This window comes from Ostrea edulis, chromosome 9 (genome assembly GCF_947568905.1).
Source record: "Ostrea edulis chromosome 9, xbOstEdul1.1, whole genome shotgun sequence".
NCBI classification, from domain to species: Eukaryota; Metazoa; Mollusca; class Bivalvia; order Ostreida; family Ostreidae; genus Ostrea; species Ostrea edulis.
The window spans coordinates 74,476,656-74,504,605 of NC_079172.1; the positions used below are offsets into that span (position 1 = coordinate 74,476,656).

At 35.7% G+C, this 27,950-nt stretch overlaps 1 protein-coding gene across 1 annotated transcript; it reads left to right on the forward strand.

Annotated features, from left to right (window-relative positions):
- The first annotated feature begins 1,370 nt into the window (after window positions 1–1,370).
- LOC125680246 (uncharacterized) lies at window positions 1,371–27,950 on the forward strand. The gene is made up of 4 exons (XM_056150871.1): window positions 1,371–1,463; window positions 6,761–7,544; window positions 14,007–14,552; window positions 26,363–27,950. The coding sequence occupies exons 2-4, from the start codon at window positions 6,905–6,907 to the stop codon at window positions 27,889–27,891; spliced, it is 2,715 nt and encodes a 904-aa protein (XP_056006846.1). The 5' UTR covers window positions 1,371–1,463; window positions 6,761–6,904; the 3' UTR covers window positions 27,892–27,950.

The window sequence follows — 27,950 nt, forward strand, 5'->3', positions numbered from 1 at the left end:
TAAGCATCAAAAGATTGCACGGACGCCTCGATCGCCAGGTAAGATAGATAAGGTATACACAAAGACTAGTAACTAAATGCCCATCAATTTCTAGCGTCCAATCTGAAACTTAATTTCTCCTGATTGACAAGGGTTCACAGACCAGGTAAATTTGAAGGCGGTGCTTATTTCCTCGGTCTTTAAGAACTAGGTCTGGTAAAGAGATGGGATCCTCAGAAATAATAAAAGGATGATCGGATCTACAAATTGGTATCAAGGTCAAGTGACTGCAGTGACCTTGACCTCTGACCTTGAACATAAATCTGGTATAACTTTAAGACCGGGACTGATAAAGACATGGAATATTCAGAAATGATAAAAGGATGTAGTAACCTACATGTACAAACTAGAATTTCGAGTGACCTTGACCTTGATTTTAAAAACTTGTATAACTTTAGAACTGGAAGTGATAGAGACATGGGATCATCAAAATGATGTGAGAGGATGTTGGTACCTACAAACTAGGATCAAGGTCAGGTTAAAAGGGGGATATTTTAAAAAAAAATCAAAATCAATGTCTTCGTGATCTAGATTTGTCAAATGAAGTTAAAATTGGCATGAATTTTGTCAAGGGAGGAAAATAGTAGTACTCAGAAGAAGAAAAAACACGTTTATACAGCCAGTACTTCGTTTGGAAGACTTTATAATCGGTAGATTACAATCATATCTTGTTTCTATTTGGCGTGAATGGAGCATTTTGATGGTGATTTGGTTACTCCCTTGTCCCTCTCTGAATAACATTATAACCTTGGTTTGCCATGTGTCCTTGTAAAAAGCCCCCAGTGATGAGTATGGTCTGTCAAATGGGCATGCCATCGGAATCTCGCCTATCAAGTTATGGTCCGCCAATTGTGAAAACGTGTAAGACCTATCAGGTAGAGTGTCAATCCTGCATGTAGGCTGTCGAGTGGAGTGGAGTGGCATATTTGGAGTTGAATGCCTTTCATAATTTATCTCCATTTCTAATTTTTCAATTTCTTGCTTCCGCAGGCTTGAAATTTCAAATGTCAAACCGTCAATTTCTCACAAACTTTATTATACATAAAAAGCTGCCACCAAAATTATGTAACGACTATATCCCGTAGTCAAACAAATATGAAAAGTTGAGTACCGCTTTTAGGTTTTCAACAATCAAAATTAATTATTCCCAATCACTGATTAGACTTATATTCTTTTTCATTCAAGGTTTTCATATCTGTGGTTTGATTAAAGCGTAAATCAGACGATATGTACCAAAGAGAAGATCAACAACTTATCTTTCTAACTAACAGACAAACAGGTTTATTTGAACACCTCGGGGCTATAGTCCCAGGGACTACTTTTATACCGTCCCCTTAGAGAGCACGAATGGGAAGGAGAGCGGATAAAATTGCGATTGCGATAAAATTAAAAGACACATTCTATATAAGTCTGATGGTATCCAGGTAAGTATGGATATTCTAATTAATGATGTATACCTAGTTGCCGACTTCGAATCGTCTTGCATGCATGCATTATTGTTATAATATTAAGAAATAGAAGCAATCAACCTGTCAGAATAAATTAGTCATGAAAACGAAAGTAGGATAGGCCTATGTATCATTTAGCTCGGATCTGAATATCGCAATGAAACGATTGCATTCAATCCAAGACATCAGTAAAATTTCTTGTTCTTCGGACAAATGACCAATTTTTTTTTTTAAATTGGGGCGAGCGAGCTATTTACCTGTTTACTATTTATAGTTTTTTTTTTAATTTTTTGCATTCTTAAACTTCTGTATTGAACATGTAAATTAACCAATATTCTATTTTTAAATACATGTATTGATAATTTAGTAAAATATTCACTGTATAATAGTGTTTTTGTAATTGTTTTTACGACAAATGTAATAATATATTTCCAAAGCATTGTGTCATCTTCGCAACTCCAAGCCAAGTGTGTCCAATTCGCTTGCTCACAACTCAGATTAGAGTTAGCAAATCGGACACTTGGCTTGCGAAGATGACATTGTGTATACAAGTTCATTATTTCATGAATAAATGGAGAACAAAATTCAGTGAATACATTTTAAATTCTATTTGTACATGTAAATACATGTTTAATTGCTATTTCAAGACTAGATAAACTGTCCTTTACCAAGTTCTGGATCACATTTTCATGAACGATTGCTGGCGGTACCACAAAGATAATTTAGGCTTCAATCGAGACTTGTGAGAAGATTAAAATTTCATCAAATGAAAAATGAATTAAATTAACTGAAAATTGTTGCAAATGTCACCGGTCTTTGCATTTTCCATAACCAAGTTCATAGCTCAGTTACAAATCCAGTCTGGTTACGAATCACACCGTCAGTTCCAAATCATGGAAATGTTTGAAACTACTGTAGGCCGATTCAAACGTTGACTGATCCAATCCGACATTCACGATTTTACCCAAAATTTTGTTTTTCACTTTTAATGATCAAAATCTACTGTCTAATGTGTTTGAAAGATTTTACATGAATATTAAGGTTATACATCATCACAGAAGCTCATTTTAGAGAGTTTATTATTTGTTTTGTAAACAAATATTGCGGTATGCTATTGTTTACGAAATTTTCAAAAGAAATGGATATCGATGAAAGTATTATATATATTTCATATTTCAAGGATTTTTGAGATGAAATGTGTCATCTAAACGTTAAAATTTGTAACTATGCAAAATTAAGATGCATTATATTACAAAATCAATATTGTTTGTTAACATAAAAAGACTCTGAGTCTTTGTTTACATAACACATATTTAAGGCTAAAATATTGCTTTCATTCTTGCATTCAGAAGGTCAAAATTTTGGCTGTCAACATTAAATGAGTTATATTTCTAATGTTTAACATCAAAAATGAAAAATATTTTTATCAAAAATCGTGAAGCAGTCCCTTTAAACTTTAAATCAGTACGTCTGTGTATTAGATCTATTCCACTTAAGATATACCTAGTTTCTGTAGAAATAAAAACAAATCAGACACTAGTCAGCCGGGTTTGATCGCCGTTGGCCAGATAGCTCAGTTGGTAGAGCACCTGACTAGATATTCAGGGAGCCCGGGTACTTATCGCCGGTGGCCAGGTAGCTCAGTTGGTAGAGCACCTGACTAGAGATTCAGGGAGCCCGGGTACTTATCGCCGGTGGCCAGATAGCTCATAACACATTCCTCTTGGTACAAAACTCGCAAAAAAAAAAACCCAACAACTACTATGTGTGAGTGTGGTTGTGATAGACAGTTGAATAAAATCCCCACCATTTATTTTTCTAAGTGGTATTATGCATTGCACCTTTGGAAATGCAAACAAAAAAGATAAAGATAAGTAGATTAATGCTTAACACCGGCCTAGCTGTCAATCACCTACCCTGGGCATCTGTGTGCTTTCAGGTGTGAAGATGTTTATATCATTCGTGATTTCATCCATTTGATGTCACAATGCACAACTGAGTGTGGACAATTCTATCGCGGACGGTCTGAGAAAATAATTTCCATCCTTTTTGGTTTGAACTTATTTTATATATATACGGAAGATTTAACAATTTACGAGATTCTCATCTGAGAATAATTGCATGATAACAATTCAGGCACATTGAATCAGGGGTGGATGGGGGACATGTCCTTTATTTTTACCTCCCCTTGAATCAGGGGTGGATGGGGGACATGTCCCCTATTTTTACCTCCCCTGAGCTGAAAGCTCAAGTGGGCTATTCTGATCGCCTTTTGTCTGTCGTCCGTTTGTCCGTAAACTTTTCATATTTCAGGATGTGACTTAAGCCACTTTTGGTCTAAAACATATAGGGTTATAGGAATTTTTTGGGGTAATTTATAGGGCAAATATAGGGATTTTTATAGCAGATTTAAAGGAATAAATAGGATTTTTATAGAAGAATTTGTATAAAAGTTTATTGTTTTTGCATAAAAATCTAGCAAGCATAGTATCTTACTGGAGAAGAAATAATAGTAAACACAAAGACAAAATCCTTTCAGATGTGGACAGTTTTCAATCCAATAGGCAGTTCTTTTACAATCATCATAGCTATTCTCATCTTAACTATTTAATTGAATATTAATTTAGAATCAGCTCCTGGATTTTTAAAATCATTTTTTGAAAATAGGGATGTCATTCTTTGGATATACAGGGCTTTACAGGGATTTTAATGACTTATAGGGAAAATATAGGAACCTTCAAGTTTATAGGAAAATATTCCGGATTTTCGTAAGTCCTACTTGTACGAGTTGTCGTTCGTGCGGGACGGTATGTATCCAAAGTTTAGTTGGTTTAAAGACATGTATACATGTATATGCATGTATTAAATACTATGTTTAACAACGATTAGCTGGTTAACCGATTACTCGGTTGATAAAATGTTAACTGATTAGAAAATTTGTAACCGATTGGCCGGGTTATTTGTAGTAAATACTGTCGTGTTTATATTACATGTTTTAAAAAAAAAGGGGGGGGGGGGGTGTCGTAAGGTGATGTTTAAATATTAACTTTTTTAATGACTGATCAGCTTTAATAATCTTCAAAGTAAAATTGCATGCATTTTGTATTAAAACCTGTTTGAAAGATCCCAGTCAGGCTCTATAATGGTTGTGTAAAATAAACTACCAAACAGTACTAGTACCACACTAATAAAGTCAAGGCTGCTAGCATAATTTCCCCATGGATTTTATAATCAGTTCAACGATTCATACCATTATAATATATGGTAATGATGAAAAGTAACATGCATGTACATTTCTGGTCAGAGAAAGATATATTATACAAAGTTGGAGGATGAAAATAGAAGAAATGGAGGGGTTTGGGGGGGGGGGGGGTACGCCTAAAAATCATGGAGGTCCGCCTAAAAATCATGGAGGTCAGACTAAATCATATTTCGGAGTTACTCCCCAATGTTTCACGCATAGTAATACTTACACGAGAAAGAGATGAAATGTCAGCTGTGTGATGTGGAACCGATTCGCACGTCCTGAGTAACTTTAGTGTCGTGTGCCGTCAAAACAGAATTTTGCCACCTTAGCAATTCTTGTAAACAAACTTTGAAGACAATAGAACTATTTCTCTAACATAAACTTGAAGCCAAATATTGTAATGAAGATAATTATATGATGCACCATTCTGGCGTGGCGTTGCAAAAAAGTGAACATCTGAGAACTTTTAGCGTTTTTGACTTCTTCTCAAGAACCACAGAGCAAATTTCAACCAAACTTGTCAATAGCATGCTTAATAGGTGAGGATGATATAAATTTGTTTAAGTAAAGTGCAGCACCCTTTTTGAATTGCAGAAATTGAGAATTTAATTTAGTAAAAGTTTTGTGGCATCATTTAAAAATCTTTTTCTCGAGAACCACTAGCTGGGTCATTTTAAAACAAACTTGACACAAATCCTCCTTGGGTAAAGGAAATTCAAGTTTGTCCAAAGGAGAGCTATAATCAACAAGGGTGAGGTACGTGAACAACTGGACCAGAAAAGAAAGTTTCTTGACATAGTGATTGCGTAGGTTCCAGTTTGTTTAAATCATGGCCCCCAGGAGTAGGATGGGACCACAATAAGGGTCAAAATTGTATGTGAGGATATGCATGGATAAATCTTCTCAAGAACACCAGGGTCATGATTACTCGTATTGATATGCAGGCATCCCCAGGTAGAGCAGATTGAAGTTTGTTCAAATCATGGCTCCCGAGGGTAAGATAGTACCACAAAAAAGGAATCGAGGTTTTACATGGGAATTTATAAGGAAACATTAATTGTTAAATTCTTCTCAAGAACAACACCCAAGGTCATTGATAAGCAAGAATCTTCAGGTAACCTGGAAGTGTAAATTTAAGTTTGTTCAATTCACGGGCCCCAGAATAGGATGGGGATATACTATCGAGATCTAAGTCTGATATGGGAATATACAGGAAATTAATAAAAACATTTTTTTTCCAGATTAGCAGAACCACGTACATTAATCATATCGAAATGCACTTATTCATAACTTGTGTTGATTCAAGTTTTAGCTCCCCTGAGCAGAAAGCTCAAAGTGAGGTTTTTCTAGTAATCACATTTAAATTTGTCCATCATCCATCTGTGAACTTTAAATATTTTCAACTTCTCCACAACCGCTGGGCCAATTTCACTGTAAAAAGCAGTGAATTGTCTCTTAATTATCTGTTCCAAATATAGATGGAAAATGAACAGAGAAAACAAATAACCTTCTGTAGTTGCAAATAAGTATATATTAAATTCATTAGAATGTACCATTGGCATTTACATTATTCTTAAATCAATGATGGATTTAAAATATTATTTATATAATAGATTATATTACAATGCATCCGTATGTCATGCTAGTGTCATTTGATTGTAAAAGTCATCACTAACTCTTACAAAACTCCAGTATACCGGTAAGCAGTGTCACGGCTAGATTTAAATTTCCTGATCAGATCAATCTTACTAATTTAGGACTTTTGATAACTTTTGATGAAACATTATTGTTACTATGTAGTTATCTAATATCTATACTAAGTAAGTTTATGAATGAATTTCAAAACTTGCATCTATCAATGATGCAAGTACATGTACAATTAAATAAAACTATAATATAGAATGATAATATTCAGATCTTGATTAAACTGTGATTACCCACATTATGATTTATCATCTCAGTTACCTTTGAATATTCTCAAAACATGCATACTATGTATTTAGATTAACTGCTTTCACATTTTCAGAATGTCTTTGAATAAGACAAGATCTCCAAGAGACAGGACCAGACTCATCTGGTCATCACTGCTGAGCTGACACCAAATTTTGACTTAGCATGTATGCCAGAATCTTGAGAGTATACAATCTTGTTTTGAAATCATATTGTCAGAATGGCTCTTAGTAAAACAGTTGACCCATACGACAGAACCAGATTCGCAAGACTGAGCTTGGTCATCATTGAGGAATTGACACCACTGTTGCAAGATATACTTCAAAATGAAATCTCACCAAATCAAATATTTAATCAAGTTAAACAACAGAAGGCACAACAACAGAAGTCACTTTACCAAAGGCTTACAGCGGAACAAACAACATTGATTCAGAATGCTCAAACTGATGGGTATAAAAAGTTCGACATTACTCTTTTGTACACACTATTGCGCAATCTCAAATGTGTAAAAGTCACAGCCCCAACACAAGGATGGGGAACATCACAAATGCCAGGAAATGGGGAGACAACTCTTGGTGATGACATTGAGAGAATTCGTCTCATAAGAAACACAGTATATGGACATGTTCCTGTGGCAGAATTGTCAGAGACAGAGTTCAAGGAACACTGGTCCAATATTTTAGACATTTGCAAAAGAATGCAGACCTTGCTTGGCAAGAACTATGTCCAAAGGCTGAAGGAGGCTGAAGTACGTTCTATTGACATGGAGATGGAAAGCACATACCTTGAGAAAATAAAAAATCTCTGCACTGCTGAGAAAAGTATGAGAGAACGTATAGAAGAGTTATTTCAAGACAGAGGTAAATAATAACACACAGAAAGATGCAGGCATGTTTGATAGATTATAAAAAAAATAATGTTTATTTATTTTGTGGGAGCTTTTTAGCTCACCTGAGCTGAAAGCTCAAGTGAGCTTTTCTGATCATCCGTATTCCGGTGTCCGTCTGTCTGTCCGTCCATCTGTCTGTCCATCTGTCTGTCCGTCTGTAAACTTTTCACATTTTCAACTTCTTCTCAACAACCACTGGGCCAATTTCAACCAACGTTGGCACAAAACATCCTTAGATAAAGGGAATTCTAAATTATTAAAATAAAGGGCCAGGCCACCTTCCAAGGGGAGATAATCAAGAAAAGGTAAAAATCGGGTAGGGTCATTAAAAAATCTTCTTCTCAAGAACCACTGGGCCAGAAAAGATGAAATTTATAGATAAGCTTTATTAGGTAGTGCAGATTTTAAATTGTTAAAATCATGGCCCCACGGGGTCGGATGGGGCCACAATAGGGGATCAAAGTTTTACATACAAATATATAGGGAAAATCTTTAAAAATCTTCTTCTCAAGAACCACTGAGCCAGAAAAGCTGAGATTTATATGAAAGCTTCCTTATATAATGCAGATTCTAGATTGTTAAAATCATGGCCCTTGGGGGTCGGATGGGGCCACAATAGGGGATCAAAGTTTTACATACAAATATATAGGGAAAATCTTTAAAAATCTACTTCTCAAGAACCACTGAGCCAGAAAAGCTGAGATTTATATGAAAGCTTCCTTATATAATGCAGATTCTAGATTGTTAAAATCATGGCCCTTGGGGGTCGGATGGGGCCACAATAGGGGATCAAAGTTTTACATACAAATATATAGGGAAAATCTTTAAAAATCTACTTCTCAAGAACCACTGAGCCAGAAAAGCTGAGATTTATATGAAAGCTTCCTTATATAATGCAGATTCTAAATTGTTAAAATCCTGGCCCCGGGGGGTCGGATGGGGCCACAATAGGGGATCAAAGTTTTACATAGAAATATATAGGAAAAATCTTTAAAAATCTTCTTCTCAAGAACCACTGAGCCAGAAAAGCTGAGATTTATATGAAAGCTTCCTTATATAATGCAAATTCTAAATTGTTAAAATCATGGCCCCCTGGGGTAGGATGGGGCCACAATAGGGGATCAAAGTTTTACATACAAATATATAGGAAAAGTCTTTAAAAATCTTCTCAAGAACCACTGAGCCAGAAAAGCTGAGATTTATATGAAAGCTTCCTGATATAGTGCAAATTCTAAATTGTTAAAATCATGGCCCCCGGGGGTCGGATGGGGCCACAATAGGGGGTCAAAGTTTTACATACAAATATATAGGAAAAATCTTTAAAAATCTTCTTCCCAAGAACCACTGAGCCAGAAAAGCTGAGATTTATATGAAAGCTTCCTGATATAATACAGATTCTAGATTGTTAAAATCATGGCCCCCGGGGATCGGATGAGGCCACAATACGGGGTCAAAGTTTTTTTTTTTTTTTTTTTTTTTTTTTTTTTTATATAGTGCAGATTCAAGTTTGTTAAAATCATGGACCCCGGGGATTGGATGGGGCCTCAAGGGGGGCATCAAAGTTTTACATACAAATTTATAGGAAAAATCTTTTAAAATTTTCTCAAGAACCACTGAGCCAGAAAAGCTGAGGTTTATATGAAAGCTTCCCGATATAGTGCAGATTATAAATTGTTAAGATCATGGCCCCCGGGGGTCGGATGGGGTCACAATAGGGGGTCAAAGTTTTACATACAAATATATAGGAAAAATCTTTAAAAATCTTCTTCCCAGAACCACTAAGCCAGAAAAGCTGAGATTTATATGAAAGCTTTCTGATGTAGTATAGATTCAGGTTTGTTAAAATCATGCCCCCCTGGGGTAGGATGGGGCCACAATAGGGGATCAAAGTTTTACATACAAATATATGGGGAAATCTTTAAAAATCTTCTTCTCAAGAACCATTGGGCCAAAGAAGTTCACATTTACATGAAAGCTTTCTGACATAGTGTAGATTCAAGTTTGCAAAAACCATGGCCTCCAGGGGTAGGTTTGGGGCCATAATAGGGACTACGGTTTTACATGCAAATAGATATGGAAAATCTTCTGATATGGACCAAGGTGACTCAGGTGAGCGATGTGGCCCATGGACCTCTTGTTAGTTAGTTGATCGAAACTTCTTTCCAATAATAAATACAGCTGCAGTTTAATTTTCACTGTTTTATCATTGACCAAACTTATGAATTAGAATTACAGGGATTAAAACCTAGATAAAGCATTATAATAGATTAACCATAAAAATCATGACCTTAACATTGCAAATCACCCCGCAAGAGCAGATTTAAAGCTGGACACATTATCATTGTATTTCCTTGTTATTCAGCTGCAGGAGATTAAAAACTAGAATGCTATTCTAAACTTCAAATCATTATAGTACTGTAGATACACCTTGTGTTTGTTTTCCAGATTATTTTTCGTAATGAATATAGGCATTGCCCTGACATTTTGTCACAACCTCCCTCTCAGAGAAATACATACATGAAATCAATTCACATTTCAACTTCACTGGTGTACCGTGACCAATTTCAGGGCTGAAAATCAACTTCACCTTGTCCCCCATCCCTTTGAAAAACAATGTTACATACCCAATTATATTTATATTGTTTCATTGTGCTTTTATTTCCAGTTGTCTTGTTATGTATTATTTTTTTTACAGATTACTTATGAAATATTTGGTATTAATTGTATCATAACTTGGACATACGGGTGGGCGGGGTTTATGCTTCAGCAGTGATCATCAAATACTGGATATGTCTATACATGTATATACACTTCCTCCTCCCTATTCCTTCAATATTTGGCGAAATGTTTATTCTAAAAACTATTTACTATATATACCAGTTTGTTCAGATTGTATCAAAACCCTGTGTTAAAATCGAAAGAAACTAAACCTTGTTACTATAAGAGATATGATGCCACCATTTAAAGTCAGCCCATAATAAAGATTTTTGTACTGTAAGCTTTACAATACAATATTTGTTAATACTGACTTTATCTGAAGCTTGTGGGGCTCCATTGGTACACACGCCCCCTACTTTCGGTGTAAAGGCAATAACGGCAAAAATGTACTAGGCCATTTTGTTCATGTTCACTTCCGAATAATTAACCACATTTAAAACATCCGAGTCATAATCAGAGCTATCCACATCATAGTTGTCAACATTCAACACAGATATTTCTAGATATGAGAATGAATTAGTAGGCCAAACAAATTGTGTGACCAAGATGAAATTTTATATTCACCACTCCAAAATCCTATTAACATATTTGACCAATCACTGCAAGCTGTTTATTGAATAAAATGAAAATAAGCATAACTTTGAACTTGATTTAATATTGATCTAATTATGATTCTAGGTAAAATGAATGTGTCCAAGCAAACTGATACAAAATAAAATTTGTATGTCTAATCTCAAGTGAGTATGTCTCAGGCATACATGTACAGCGGAATGGAATTTTGTACTCAGATTATAACTGTCTTTGAAGATATCAGAGACAAAATGATGAATTAGAAAAGTGCAACCAATTCAGTTATAGAGAGAACAATACTGTAAACATATGATGTATGAATGTGTACTCTATATGGAGATACTTTTGAGGAAAATGGCATATTATATATATATATATATATATATATATATATATATATATATATATATATTCATTTATAAAGTGCTAATTCAAATATACGTTAAGTTGTTGAAAAATTCATTTTGAGAGATATTTATATATCCCTATGTCAGAGGTGGGTTTATTCCTCTTTTCAGAGGAAATCCTCTGATCGTCTCAGTTTTCGAAAAAATGAAAAACTCTAGGTTGAAGCTAAAGTGACAGAAAATGATATTTTTTCAGGTAGGATGAGGTGTTTTCCTCTACTTTTGACCAGATTTTAGCTCACCTGAGTTGAAAGCTCAAGTGAGCTTTTTTGATCGCCTATTGTCTGTCGTCTGTCCGTCAACTTTTACATTTTCGACTTCTCTAGAACCACTGGGTCGATTATAACCAAATTCGGCAAAAAGTAGGGCTTTCAAGATTGTTTAAATGAAGGACCATGCCCTTTTTAAAGGGAAGATAATCACAAAAATGCAAAATTAGGGTGGCGTCATCTAAAAATCTTCTTCTCAAGATTCACTGGGCTAGAAGAGCTGAAATTTAGATGAAAGCTTCCTGACGTAGTGCAGATTCAACTAATTATAAATTCATGACCCCCCAGAGGTAGATGGGGCCACATTAGGGGATCTAAGTTCTACATACAGATATCTAGGGAAAATCTTTAAAAATCTATATTTTTCCCAAAAACTACTGGGTCAGGAAAGTGGAAATATACACAAAAGCTTCCTGACATAGTGCAGATTCAAGATTGAAAAAATCATGCCCCTCCCCCCACCTCTGCCCCTGCCCTTGGGGTAAGATAAGGTGATGGTAGGAGATCAAAGTTTTACATACAAATATATAGGAAAAATCTTGAAAAATCTTCTAGAACCACTGAGCCAGAAAAGCTGAGATTAATATGAAAACTTACTTACATAGTGCAGATTCAAGTTTGTTAAAATCATGACCCCTGGGACTAGGATTGGGCCAGAATTGGGGATCAAAGTTTTACATAACTAATAAATAGACAAAATTCTTTTTCTCTTAAGAACCATTGGGCCAAAGAAGTTTACATTTGCGCGAAAGCTTCCTGACATAGTGCAGATTCAAGTTTGTGCAAATCATGGTCCCCGAGGGTAAGATTAGGCGTAGGCAATCGAAATTTTACATACAAATATATAAGGAAAATCATTAAAAATCTTCTGAAAAATCACTGGACCAGAAAAGTTTATATATACATGAAAGCTTCCTGACATAGTGCAGATTCAAGTGTATAAAAATCATGCCCCCTAGAGTAGGTTGGGCCACTATAAGGATCAAAGATTTACATGTGAATATATAGGAAAAATCTTTCAATATGAGCCAAAGTGACTCGGATGAGCGATGTGGCCATGGGCCTCTTGTTCTGATTTCTGAGGAATTCAGTCACATCCCTGATATATTTACTTATGCTATTGTTTACCCTTAAACACTATTATGATCATTGATGCAACAGAGTCGTGTCTCAAACATCATATTGCTCCTAAAATTTTAGACCTGTAGTGACAATAATCAAATCTACCATTTGTGAGATTGTAATATTGTCCATCGACCACACAGAGGACCAAATATTCTTTCTCTCCTTAGGGGAAGTAACACTTTGTTGAAGCTGACTGCAGTATTTGTGTTTTATTGTAGCTCTCTGTGTAGAAATAACACTTTGTTATAGTTGACTGCAGTATTTGTGTTTTATTGTAGCTCCTTGTGTAGAAATAACACTTTGTTGTAGCTGACTGTAGTATTTGTGTTTTATTATAGCTCTCTGTGTAGAAGTAACACTTTGTTGTAGCTGATTGTAGTATCTGTGTTTTATTGTAGCTCTCTGTGTAGAAGTAACAGTGTTGTAGCTGACTGCAGTATCTGTGTTTTATTGTAGCTCTCTGTGTAGAACACTTTGTTGTAGCTGACTGCAGTATTTGTGTTTTATTGTAGCTCCTTGTGTAGAAATAACACTTTGTTGTAGCTGACTGTAGTATCTGTGTTTTATTGTAGCTCTCTGTGTAGAAGTAACAGTGTTGTAGCTGATTGTAGTATCTGTGTTTTATTGTAGCTCTCTGTGTAGAAGTAACAGTGTTGTAGCTGACTGCAGTATCTGTGTTTTATTGTAGCCCCCTATGTAGAAGTAACACTTTGTTGTAGGTGATTGTAGTATTTGTGTTTTATTGTAGCTCTCTGTGTAGAAGTAACACTTCGTAGTAGCTGACAGCAGTATCTGTGTTTTATTGTAGCTCTCTGTGTAGAAGTAACACTTTGTTGTAGCTGACAACAGCATCTGTGTTTTATTGTAGATCTCTGTGTAGAAGTAACATTGTTGTGGCTGACTACAGTATCTGTTTTATTGTAGATCTCTGTGTAGAAGTAACACTTTGTTATAGCTGACTGCAGTATTTGTGTTTTATTGTAGCTCTCTGTGTAGAAGTAACACTTTGTTGTAGCTGATTGTAGTATTTGTGTTTTATTGTAGCTCTCTGTGTAGAAGTAACACTTCGTAGTAGCTGACAGCAGTATCTGTGTTTTATTGTAGCTCCCTGTGTAGAAGTAACACTTTGTTGTAGCTGACTGCAGTATCTGTGTTTTATTGTAGCTCCCTGTGTAGAAGTAACACTTTGTTGTAGCTGACTGCAGTATCTGTGTTTTATTGTAGATCTCTGTGTAGAAGTAACACTTTGTTGTAGCTGATTGTAGTATCTGTGTTTTATTGTAGCTCTCTGTGTAGAAGTAACACTTTGTTGTAGCTGATTGTAGTATCTGTGTTTTATTGTAGATCACTGTGTAGAGGAAACTGTGAGGATTGAAGCCAGGAATCCACAAAAGAGGAAGTTTGCTGAAACATTAACTGACACGAGCATTTCCATTCTGAACTGCATGATAAATAGCATCACAGAAAAAACATCAGACTCACAAATAGAATTACTGTATGAATCAGTAGAGGAATTCATACGCAATAACGAGGAAGAGAGATCAACATTGGCGTCTAACCCATTTTTTGAAGAATTGCATCAGAAAATAACAAGATATGCGAATTTGAAAGAAAATGCAATGGAAATTTTAGCAAAATTTCTCTACTTTACTATGAGATTAAAGAAAAAGTATGGTGCTGAATTTGAGGTTTCACAGGGCAGCTTACTACTGAAGTTAACCTTTTCCTCAGAAAGAGAATATGACCTCTACATGCAGGATTTGGAGAGAGGAGAGATTGGGAAACTAATCCTATCTGTATTGCTCTACCCTCCGTTTCTGGCCAGCTTTAATCTACATGCTGACGATTTGATGATTTATCTGAACGATAAGGAACTTACAACAGATATTAGTAAGTAATCATTATAACAGGAATAAATCAATAATCATTATTACAGAAATCAATGAATAATCATTATTACAGAAATCAATGAATAATCATTATTACAGAAATCAATGAATAATCATTATTACAGAAATCAATGAACAATCATTCTTACAGAAATCAATGAATAATCATTATTACAGAAATCAATGAACAATCATTATTACAGAAATCAATGAATAATCATTCTTACAGAAATCAATGAATCATTATCATTACAGAAAGCAATGAAAAATCATTATTACAGAAATCAATGAATCATTATCATTACAGAAGTCAATGAATAAGTATGACAGAAATCAATGAATAATCATTATCATAGAAATCATTAAGTAGTTATTACTTCAGATATTAGTGATTACATCAACTATCCCCTCGCAATTTATTGCAAGAGGATATATATTAATGGGACCGTTCGTGTGAGGGTGATTGTACACTACCCACCATAGATGTGTATACACATAAGCCTTTTACTGATTTTGGAATAAAGTATATTTAATATAATGATAAAGAGTTGAATTCACTGTGTATAACTTTCAATTTAGCTCAGTAAACAACTTCAATGCATGTGAAACAATAATGGACATTCAATATTTTTAGGTCACCTGATTTACTCAGGTGACCTATTGCAATTGGTTATGACTTTAGGATGAGTCCAAATTAGTCATATATTTTGATGTTATAATGTTAATACACCTATTATTTAAAGCCTTTCATTAGTGTATGCACTTTTGAGGGCAGTAAAGTTTTAAGAACACATCTTGTTTTATACTGTTGCTGAACATTAGAATTTAGCTTAGATATTCAGAACAGGAAATTTTTTCTAGATTTCATAGCTCATGGAAGTAGTGATACTTTTTCACTAGTATTCAGGTGACCGATAAGCCTGTGGGCCTCTTGTTGGCTTAGTCTGTGAAATTGTGATGTTGATTTATTTAAGGTGAAAAATCAAAAGATCTTATAAAAGTACACATTAAATACACAATAATATGTATTATTAAGTAGTCTGAAATGGTTTCAAGATTAAAGTTTGCATAATATCTGTTTTTAGAAAATTCAAAGATTCAGAAAATGAAAGTATTTTAATAAAAAAAATGGGATATAAAAAGTTAAAAGCCTAATGTTTTTTATTTATATGTAAGAGTTATGTATTTTGCATAGAAAAATCTGTATCTATGATGTAACCCATGTTTTGTATGTGCAAGTAACTTATTATACCCCCCGCAACAAGTTGCGGGGGGGTATACTGGAATCGGGTTGTCCGTCTGTCTGTCCGTCCGTCTGTAGACGCAATGGTTTCCGGGCTCTAAAGCATTATCCTTTCCACCTACCGTCACCATATCATATATATGGTCTACCCATGGGATGAAGATGTTCCCTATCGATTTTGGGGTCAAAAGGTCAAAGGTCAAGCGCACTGGACATCGAAGTAGCAATATGGTTTCCGGGCTCTAAAGCGTTATCCTTTCCACCTACCGTCACCATATCATATATATGGACTACCCATGGGATGAAGATGTTCCCTATCGAATTTGGGGTCAAAAGGTCAAAGGTCACGCACACTGGACATCGAAGTAGCAATATGGTTTCCGGGCTCTAAAGCGTTATCCTTTCCACCTACAGTCACCATATCATACATATGGACTACCCAAGGGATGAAGATGTTCCCTATCGATGTTGGGGTCAAAAGGTCAAAGGTAATGCGCACTGGACATCAAAGTAGCAATATGGTTCGGTTTGTCATGCCATTTGTTTTTTACACTCAGAAAAGAGGTAGTTTATACCTATTACCAACACCCTTTGGGAGATTGGGGTAAGCGGGGGGTATTCTTAGTGAGCATTGCTCACAGTACCTCTTGTTTTGGTAAGTGTATACTTATTTATGGTGGGCAGGGCAGTGTGTGTGTTATCTTATAGACATTCTATACATGCTTCATTTTTTGCTCGATTGATTTGATACTTCACATCTTGCTTTGTTTTTAAGAGAGGAAAAACTGTACTGATTTTAGGGTCCAAAGGTCAAGGTTGATACAGGACTTCATAGAAAGTTTATAGATACTCTACAAGCCATAATATATACTTAATTTATTGGTACTTCACCTGTAGCTTTCTTATTAAGAGAGGAAGAACTAGTGCTGGGTATTGCGACGCTATTGATTTAAGGTCAATGTCACCGTGAATCTGCATTCACTGATTGCCTACATTGTGAGGGGATGCCTCATTTTGCGGAACTCCTTTGACAGAAATCAATTGTTTATTATTCTTTCAGTGAGTAGTTATATTATTTCTCCCCATCAAAGGGTAGACATAGTGGGTTTGTTAATGAGCTATTCTGATCACCTTTTTGTCTGGTGTTCATCTATCTGTCCGCTCATAAACTTTTTAAAGCATTTATTACTTCTCAAGAACCACAAATTGCTCATTTCAGCCAAACCTGCCACAAAGCAATGTATATGTTTGGGAAAAGTGAATTTAAGTTTATTCAAATGAAGTGATAGGGCTCTCATATTTAATATTTGTATTCTTTGTAACAAGAACTATCTTTTTTATCAAAGTTTTTTACCTTGACCTTTGAGTTTGACCTACTTTTAAAAAACTGACTTTTTACAATATTTCCTAAGCTATTTAAGGGTGGTTGTTTGTTTTACACTCCTTCAATGATTAATCACTCATGATATGTCACCAGTTGTAGCAGTGAGGGTTCATTAATGTGCAAACTCATATGGAGACGTCACCAAGACTTGTGAAGAAGGTGCTTCCAATTTAGACCTAATTTGCTCAGTGCTTATGGCCATTGAGCAGTGAGGGTTCTTTAGTGTGCCACACCTACTTTGACACGGGACATCCATTTTTAGCTCTTCTGAGCCGAAGGCTCAAAGAGCTAATCATATGTCCATATGTTTGGCGTGCAGTGTGCATCAACTTTTTTGGAAAAAGGGCTATATCTCAAGAACCCCTTGGCCAATTTTTGTCAAATTTGTCACAGGGTATCCTTGGCCCAAGGGCTTTCATTTATACTAAAACTAGGGTTGTGACCCTTTAACAAGGTGAGATAATTAGGAAAATGCAAACAAAAGTAGTGGTTGCTAAAAAATCTTCTCAAGAACCACTGGGCAAATTATCACCAAACTTATGCATAAGGATAAGGATAGGTTGTAGATAAAAAAAATGTTCAAGGCATCATCCTGGGGCAAAGGGTGTGGTCTCAAGGTCACTTCAAAGTTGACCTTAAATTTTGTTTTGTTAAAACTTTGATATTTTGCTTAGTATAAGGACTTGGATCATCAAATTTTGTCAGTTGATGCATCTTAGAACCTAATATCATGTTGTCTCAAAAGTAGGTCATGGTGACATACTTCTTGAATTTCACAGGTAATTATTATTAAATGGATTTTGATGCATATCTTAGACACTTTTGAGCCTATGTTCATCAAAAGTTGTCAGTTGATGGATCATGGGACCTTGAAGTGTGTCATGTGAAAAGTATGTCACCATGATCTATTTTCTGAATTTTATGGCAAATCATTTATGAATACATTTTAGGTTGTTACTTCAGATACCGAGAGGTTTAGAATCGTAAAACCTTGTAAGTTGATGCGTCTAGAGGCCTCGCAACATATTTATTTTAAAAAGTAGGTCACAGTGACCTACTTTTTGAATTTTGCAGACATTCAAATTTCACATTTTTAATTTTAGATGCATATTTTGGACACTATGAAAGCTAGGATCATCAAACTTTGTCTGTTGATGCATCTTGAGTCTTCATAGTTTGTTGAGCAAAAAGTAGGTCACCATGACCTACTTTTGGAATTTGACGGCTATATTTTAATATTTCAGATACTATTTGACTTACAATTATCAAACTTTGTCAGTTGATGCATGTTGAGTCTTCAGAATGTGTTGACTAAAAAGTAGGTCACCGTGACCTGTTTTTGGATTTTGACGGCTATATTTAAATATTTCAGATACTATTCGACTTACAATCATCAAACTTTGTCAGTTGATGGGTCTTGAGTCTTCAGAGTGTGTCGACCAAAAAGTAGGTCACTGTGACCTACTTTTGGAATTTGATGTTTATATCTGAATATTTCAGATACTATTGGACTTCAATTATCAAACTTTATCAGTTGATGCATCTTGAGTCTTTGGAGTGTGTCGACCAAAAAGTAGGTCACTGTAGCCTTCTTTTGGAATTTGACTGCTATATTTAAATACTATTTGACTTGTCAGTTGATGCATCTTGAGTCTTCAGTGTGTCGACCAAAAGTAGGTCACTGTGACCTACTTTTGGACAGTTACATTTAAATTTTCAGGTACTATTTGACTTAACATTATCAAACTTTGTCAGTTAAAGCATCTTGAGTCCTCGGAGTGTGCAGACTATAAATTAGGTCACCTTGATCGTCTTTTTTAACTTCAAAGCTATATCTAAATCAAATGTTAAGAGGCCTAGAATCATGAACCTGTTTCAGTTGATGTATCTTGAGTACTTGGAGTGTGTCAATTAAGAAGTAGGTCACTGTGATATACTTTTTGAATATCATGGCTATATTTAGATATTTCAGATACTAAGTGGCTTAGATCCATCAAACTTATTAAGTTGATGCATCTTGGCTTCTCAGAGTGTGCCAGCTAAAAGGTAAGTCACTGTGACCTACTTTTGCTTCTTTATTTGCAAATCTATACATCTTTCAAACTAAAAACCCAAGGATCATCAAACCTTCACTTAACTCACTCTTTGTTTTTTTTATTTCAACAGAGCTGAAAAAGTTAAAAAGTAATTTTGTTGATATTGGTTTTAAGAACCATTCTCCAACAATGGCATGAAATATGATTGCATTAAAAATTGGACAAAATACAATGCGATCCCCTTGTTCTAATTGTATGCATAGTAAATTCGGTATTTAGCACCCCAACCGTCTCTATCTATGTCCCTTGAAAAAATTCATGTAGAAGAAAAATATGTACTACCCAGATATGCATGTAGGTTAAGTAACTTCATTTTGTAATTATTTTGATTGCCTAATCTAATAGTGTACTGTATGATATCCCCTTCATACACTATCATGTGATAGGTCTTTAAAACCTTGTTAATTGATGAATCTTGGTTAGTGAGAATTTTTGCCTGTTCTACAATGTATCAGAAGAGTGATTCTAGGCCCATGGGCCTCTTGTTAAGGTAATCTCTGAGGACCAGTGACATTCATGCCGAGCGTTTGGCGATGGAACTGTAATGACTTGGGTCTGTCGAACCCCGGCCTCCCACATGCAGGGCGAACGCACCAACATCTAGACCACTGTGGCGGTTGTTCAAATGAAGGGCCATGTCTCTTTCAAAGGGGAGATAATCACAAAAGTGCAAAAATAGAGTGCGGTCATTTGAAAATCTTCTCAAGAACCACTGGACCAGAAAAGCTGAAGTTTACATGAAAGCTTCCTGACATAGTGGATATTCAAGTTTGACCCATGGCATAGGGTGAGGCCACAATAGGGGATCAAAGTTTTACATACGAATATATAGGGAAAATCTTTAAAAATCTTCTTCTCAAGAACCACCGAGCCATAGGAGTGGATATTCAAGTGAAAGCTTCCTGATATAGAGTAGATTCAAATTTGCTTAGATCATGGCCCCTGAGGGTAGGATGGGGCCACATTACAGGATCAAAGTTTTACATGTTGATATACATGTATAGCAGGGTTCGAAATTAACTCATGTCCGTAAGTCCGAGACTAGTAAAAAACGTGTCAGACTAGTGAACTCTCTATAGTACTAGTCCGTATGGACTAGTGAAAATCCAGAAATCAATCTTGAATTGGTAAAGATTTTTAGCAAGATTTGTCTGAGTCTCTTAGATGTTTGAACTGATGGTTGATTACCTGCATGGTCAAGTGTTTGCATGACTATGACAGCCTGATCTTCCTACCACATGGAGTGTGTTCGAGACCGACGTTCTTCGAACGAGCACAAATTGTCAAATTCCTGCCGATTCCGAACGCTGAGTACACATCACGAGAACGTGTTCTAGGTGCAAGAATTGCAAGTAGTGTGGTCTGAGAACATGCACGTTTGTGCGCACATTTTCTCGACATTCGTGACTCTAACACAGTAGTTCATAACACTATAGCTCATGACTTGGTCAATCGAGTGAATTGTTTTTACTTTATTGATAAAATTTCGAACTCTTGTGACTTTAAGATCTGAGCACCAAAAACGATCTCGAACGCACTTATGGACATTTATAAAAGGATTAACTCGGAGGTTAATATTGACGTATGCTTCTGAAGATATTGAATACGAAATAAAATATGGTGGTCTCTTTTTCTTCTATAGGTGTCAGAAATTGAATTGTTTGCAACTGTGATGTGTTTGATTTGATTAAATACTATTGAATAAAATGAAGATCATTTTATTATATACTGGACGAACTAGTGAAATGCTTTGCTGACTAGTGAACATCAACAATTACTAGTCCGTACGGACTAGTGCTTGAAAAAGTTAATTTCGAACCCTGTATAGGATTCAAAAATCTTCTCCAGAACCACAGGGCCAATTTCAATCAAACTGGATACAAATCATCCTTAGGGGACATAATCATAAAAATAGGGTGGGGTCATTTTAAAATCTTCTCAAGAACCATTGGGCTGAAATTTACAGAAAATTAGCTTTCTGACGAAGTGGAAATTCAGCTATATAAAAATGATGACCCTTGGGGTTAGGGTGGGGCCACAAAAGGGGATCAAAGTTTTACATGTGAATGTATTGGGAACTTGACTTAGTACATGTTTCACACCTTGAACAAAAGATTTGTGTGTGTACCAGATAACTTCAATGGTACACCCCAAATCCAAGCTTCATAGTTGAGTAACTGTGCCTTTGTATTCCTAATTATTAGACCAATAATTATCAATGATTGGTTAACAATCAAGGGTTTTCTGAATACAGTGTGTCAGTTACCATACTTGGGATGGAGCATTGAATATTAAAACAAAAACACAAAAATTTGGGTGGCTTGGGTGACCAACAGAAACAAGAGAACAGACATGTTCCATTTAAGATCTCTCTCTCTCTCTCTCTCTCTCTCTCTCTCTCTCTCTCTCTCTCTCTCTCTCTCAACAATTTCCCCTACACTTCATTTTCTTCAATCGTTGGGGGTGGGATGGGGTGGCTAGAATCCTCTACTATGAGTGCCTCATAATATCTTCATTTTCTTTATTGGTGGTGGTGTGTGAACTTTCAAGTTGGGGGAGGGGGTTTTCACCCAATATATCTTTTATTTGTATTACAAAATAACAAAATTGATATTGTTATGAAAGGTGGGGGACAGACACTCTTGTCCCCTCCCCTTGATTCTATGTGCTTGATAACGTCACATAATATGATAAACTCAATTATTACAATTTACATTAGTACAATTTGCGTAGAGTTCAACTCAGAATGTAATAACACAAAATGTCATAAATATATAAGATCTATTGAATGCCAAATTAGCATAAAATGAAGTAATTGTAAATAACATTATTTAAAGATATGTTTAATTTTTAATTATTGCGTGCTTTAAATGAATCAAATAAATCTGTATTATCAATTAATGAGAGCAATATTGAGTTACTGTTCTCTAATATTGAATTAACAATATAATTTGAGCGCAATTATTACAAGATCATCGATTATTATTATTACAAGATCATCGGTTGAATCCTCTCTCTCTCTCTCTCTCTCTCTCTCTCTCTCTCTCTCTCTCTCTCTCTCATCCCATACATTCCTACAGTGTTGTATTATGCAAATTATATATGCATAAACAATTTATGTACCTAAATCATTCCCTAATTTATAAATCTGCAATACTCTGACCAGTAAATCATACGATATAAGCATTCATACACAATACAGGGTAAATATTATACTCTGATACTTCCCTTGATTGAAGATAGCTGATCGGCACGGGCTAAATGTGTTGCAGTCTGTACAATGGACAATGGTATTTACTGTTGGAATACAAATGGAGTTTCATGGATTATGCAAATAAAGGGAGTTTTACTACTACTTAGAGTATTTTCGACAAGTGTACACGCACATCTGCGGTCCTTTAGAGATATTACGAGTAGACCCAGGTAAATAGTCGTCCGCATTCGATGTTTTTCCATGGCAAGCATACATGACCATGCCATGTCTATAAGTACAGTAGCATTTATGTATTTGCATTTTGCTTGAAGTAAGTGTGAATGGTATAGATTTTATACCCTTTGCTTATTCCATTTTATCAATAGATAATAGATGAAAGATTTCTCTGCGTTTTTGTATAGTTTTGACATATTTACTGCAAATGTACGCACGTTCACGTAAAGAAAAGGCATTCTATATTTATTTATCCAAAGCTATTAGAATGATTTACTACTGTACGATATGTTTATTGTAATTTTGAGCACTGCTTGGTGTTTCAAAACGTGATTTCATTTTTTCTTGATGTCCTATAAATTAGTATCGAAGATGTAAGTGTTACCTGTTGAAGATACCCGCACAGGTAAATCGAAGACACTGATGTGAAATGAAGCGTAGCAAAACTCGTCCACTTATATACCATGCGAACCCTGATACATATAACAATAAAATATCCAACTAATATGGCGGATTAGCAGAGAAATATGGCGGACATATAGAATTAGACTATATTTGTTAATTCATGTCAGCATTAATCTCAGCTAGTATATCTGCTATGGACGGCTCGTTCTACGGCTTTCTCATGTCATCAGGAATCATCAGAATGAATACTTTTCGCCTACCTCATAATTATTCATCATTCGAACAAAAGAAAATAATTTCAGTCTAATTCACCAACTTCAAATGAAAGAAATTATATTTAGTTATGCATTAGACGGTATGGAGTAAACTTTGAATTTTCTGAAAATATGGATCATGGGGTTCGGGTGGGGCTGAAATCAGGGATAAAATTATACATGATTCATTAATATATGGTAATTTATGATATCCTTATGTTATATGGATTCAAGTTGGGTTAAGTCATGACTTTATTTGGGTTTTTTTTTTAAATCATGGGAATAAACAGGGTAATTTTTAAATAAAATCTTCTGAAGAATAGCAGGACTAGGTTGACTAAGGTGAGCATTGTGGCTCACGGGCCTCAATTTTCTGGGTTATATGATTTGTATACGCCAGTCGAAGACGTGACGTATTATGGTATGGCATTGTCCGTCTGTCTTACCATCTGTCTGAAAACTTGTGGGCAAGATGCAGACCAGACCATAAGCTCAAGGATATTGTAACTTAGTATATTTGATCACCATGATGAGAGGAAGATGCCTATTGTTTTTCAAGGTTAAAGGTGAAAGTCAAGGTCACAGTGTCACTTAGTAGGAAAACCTTGTAGGCAGGGAACAAACCGAACCGTAAGCTCCAGGATATTGCAACTTAGTACATTTAATCACCTGATGAGAGAAATATGCCTTTTATTTTTCAAGGTCAAGGTCACAGTATCATTTAGTCGGAATACCTTGTAGGCAGGATGCAAACCGAACTGTAACGCACCAGGATATTGCAACTTGGTACATTTAATCACCTGATGAGGGAAAGATGGCTATTGTTTTTAAAGGTCAAGGTCACAGTATTACTTAGTAGGAAAACTTTGTAGGCAGGATACAAACTGAACCATAAGCTCCAGGGCATTGTATCACCATAATAAGAGGACGATACCTATCATTTATCAAGGTTAAAGGTTAACTTCGCAGTATCACTTAGTAGGAAAACCTTGCGAGCAGTAACAGACCAAACTGTTGGGACTAGGACCGTAAAATTTGGTACACATACACTTAATGCCAAGTGGGGAATGCCTATTGTTTCTCAAGGTCAAAGGTCAAGGTCGTAGTGGCAGGATACAGACTGAATTGTTGGTGCTAGGACCATCAAACTTAGTATACATACATCTTATGCCAAATGAAAATATTACATAAAGAGAGTACATGATTTGTCGTTTTTTAACGATGCAAAAAAGTATGTCACACGCTGATGATTGCTTTTACTTCTTGAAGCCAAGTTCTACAAACTATGGTGTAAGAAAAACACCCTATATTAGCTTATCACGGGCGTATAATGTACCATTGGCAGTACCCTTGTTTTTAAATGTACATGCATAACAATATCGTAGAGGTCACGGAGTCTGCATCAAAAACTTTAACCTGGGTTATATCTTTTGAACGAAGGGGGTAGGGTTTTGATATTTCACATATAGATGTCTCTTAAAGAGACCTTTATTTTAGCACCAAGACTTTTGATCTAGTGACCTTGACCTTGGACTGATCTACTATTCAAAAACTTTAATCTGGGCTATATCTTTTGAACCAAGGGGAATAGAGTTTTGATATTTACATATAGATGCCTCAAAAAGAGACCTTTGCTGTGGTACTTTAGACCTAGTGACCTGTGGACTTTGACTTACTTTTAAAAACTTTAACCTGGATTATATCTTTTGAGCCAATAGGGATAGGGTTTTGATGTTTTACATATTGATGCCTTATGAAAAGACCTTTGTTTTGGTAGAAGACATTTGACTTAATGACCTTTACCTTGAACTTTGATCTACTGTTAAAAAACTTTAACCTTGGTTATATCCTTTGAACCTAGAGTGACAGGGCTTTAATGTTTCAAATATAGATGCCTCATTAACATTGGCTGTATCTTTTGAACCAAGGGATAGGGATTTGATAATTCATATTTAAATGCCTCATGACCAGGCCTTTGATATGGTATCAAAACATTTTACCTAGTAACCTTGGACTTCGACCTATTTTTTCAAAAACTTAACCTTTTGAACGATAGGTTAACTAGAGTCATGCTTCCCAGCGAGCTATGTTGACTTCTGACAACTCTTGTATTGATAGGGTGCTATCTTTGCGACAATTTAATTTGCCTGTAATAGATTCTTAAGAAACACGAAGGCACAGTTTGTCAAATCAATGTGCAAGCATCCTTATGTAATGTAAATTCAAATTTCTTCTCATGATGACACAATTCAACTAAAGACTCTTGGATTTCAATTAAAAGGAATATGAATATTCTTTAAAACAAATTTCTTCTCAAGAACCGCAACGGTACGATGTCAGATTAATATGAAAGCATTCTCATTTAGTGTAGATTCAAGTTTGTACATACAATGACTTATTGGGTCCCATATGGGGCCTGAAGAAGATTTCAATTTTTTACAGGGAAATATAATTGCTCAGGTAGACAATAATGTTCAGTGGTTTCTTAATACTATAGTAGTTGCAGATGGGCTTTGATTAACCCCTTTGACAAAACCTTTCCACCAGTGACTAATCAAACAATTACCATTGTACCTTTTTAAAACTACAAATGAGTGCACCTCTGCTTTTTGATACTTGGAACACAGGACCTTTCCGGTGCCTTCTAGAATTTTTCACCAATATCAAGATGTCACCAGCTTTAGTCTAAATGCCACAGATTCAGACCTTTAAGACTTTGGTTCACAGCAGTGAAGGTTCTTTATCATGCCCCTAGTATTTCTTTGTTTTTTAAGACTTCCTCTGAAACAACTTCACGTTTACTTCTTAAAGGCAAGTGTTTGGCGAAGTATGAGTCACTGCATGTACCTATCTTTATACATTAGGTTTAATGTTACCAAGACACAAATGGGGCTGGAACAGTGAAGGCTGAGCCACAAAACTGATGGGTACATTTACCATAGGCTGTGCTATCGTCAAGGGATATTTTATTTTCTTAAACGTTTTGCATTATTATTTTTTAGAAGAAGAGCATCAACCCAGTATTTTACCCTTTCATGAACAAAGTCATGAAAAAGAAATATGTGGACAACATCCAGGCCACCATTACAGCCTTGCCTGCCAGCAGTGTCAACTACCTGTTTGTATACAGTGCAAAAACAGCTCTTATCACAAGGATCACAGCTTTATAAACATCAAAGAAATGTCTCATGCAAAGCTTCAAGAACTCAATAAATATATACGAAATGGGCTTACCAGAAAAAGCTATGTTGAGGCCAAAAAGGATAAGGTAGTATTGGACATTAATGGAATTCGTTCCAGAATGATTTCAAAATCCCAAGATCTTCACAAACTCGTTAACACTGTCTTACAAAAAAATATTGCAAAGCTTGAGGAATTTGAAAATTTCATGCATGAACATAGAAGAGAGGAATGCAAGGACCTTGATGACTATATATCCAACATGTTGAATAGATCAGATGAAATGGTAGAATCACCAGCACAGGCACTGATTGAATGGCTAAGCAACCCTTTGGAAAAGTTTCCTTTGGAAAAAGCGGAATTTGAACTTCCCAATTTCCATGAAAGAAAAAACAGTATAAATGATGTATATGACCTGTTTGGAAAGTTGGAGTTTGACCTGGAGTTTAAAAAAAAACAAAGAGAAGGGGCATCTGGGATCAGTTCATTCACTGACACAGAATCCCTGTGTATTGTGCAATTCAATGCTTCTTTTGCAACCTCATTCAGTATGCCAAGGTCGGTAAGGGTTAGTCATGTGTTCCCAGTGTCACCAGAAAGAGCCTGGGTCAGTGATTTCAATGGCAATCTTTACCTCATGGATACCAACGGCGATGTACATCATCAGAGAAAAGGTCTTGCCAATGGTTTGGGAAGTCATACTGTGACAAAAGACGGTGATTTCATTTACATTGATGAAGACAAAACAGTCAAGAAAGTATCAAAAGATTTTACCATGGAAACCTTGGACATTTCATTTCATGTGCCATGGATCCCATGTTGTGTGTATTCTTCTCATCAAAGGGGAGATCTGCTGATTGGTATGTGGAGTAGAAATCCCCTGGGTCAGATAGCCATGTTGAAGCGATACAACCAGTATGGAGAGAAAACGTTCCAGGTCAAATGGACATACATGTACAAAGAAAACCAAGACCTGTATGAATATCCTCAGTATATCACAGAAAATAGCAATGGGGATGTCATTGTTTCTGACTCTTCGAAAGATGCTTTGGTAATTACAGACCACAGCGGAAACTTTCGTTTTAACTACACAGGTCAATCTGAACCGGGATTTGAACCAAATGCAATTAGCACAGACAGTCTGTGTCGTATTTTAGTCATTGACCTATTCGCTAACAAAGTGCACATCATTGATCAGGATGGTCATTTCCTGGGATTTCTTGCCATAGAGAAAGAGGATTTATACACCTTCTCAGGTTTGAGTTTGGATAAAAAAAACAGTCTGCTGTGGCTTGGATCACAATCAAGTGACACAGTGCTAGTTTACAAAATGCAGTCTATTGCAGGTTAACTGAGATTGAAATTCATTATCAAAAAATCAATGTTTGCAGAATTCGATGATAAGGTGAG

Excerpts from the sequence above, each read along its gene's own strand:
- LOC125680246 (XM_056150871.1), top strand. The coding sequence starts at position 6,905 with ATGGCTCTTAGTAAAACAGTTGACCCATACGACAGAACCAGATTCGCA. Across the intron at positions 7,545-14,006 it reads AGAGTTATTTCAAGACAGAG|ATCACTGTGTAGAGGAAACT; the intron begins GTAAATAATAAC and ends GTTTTATTGTAG. Across the intron at positions 14,553-26,362 it reads GGAACTTACAACAGATATTA|AAGAAGAGCATCAACCCAGT; the intron begins GTAAGTAATCAT and ends ATTATTTTTTAG.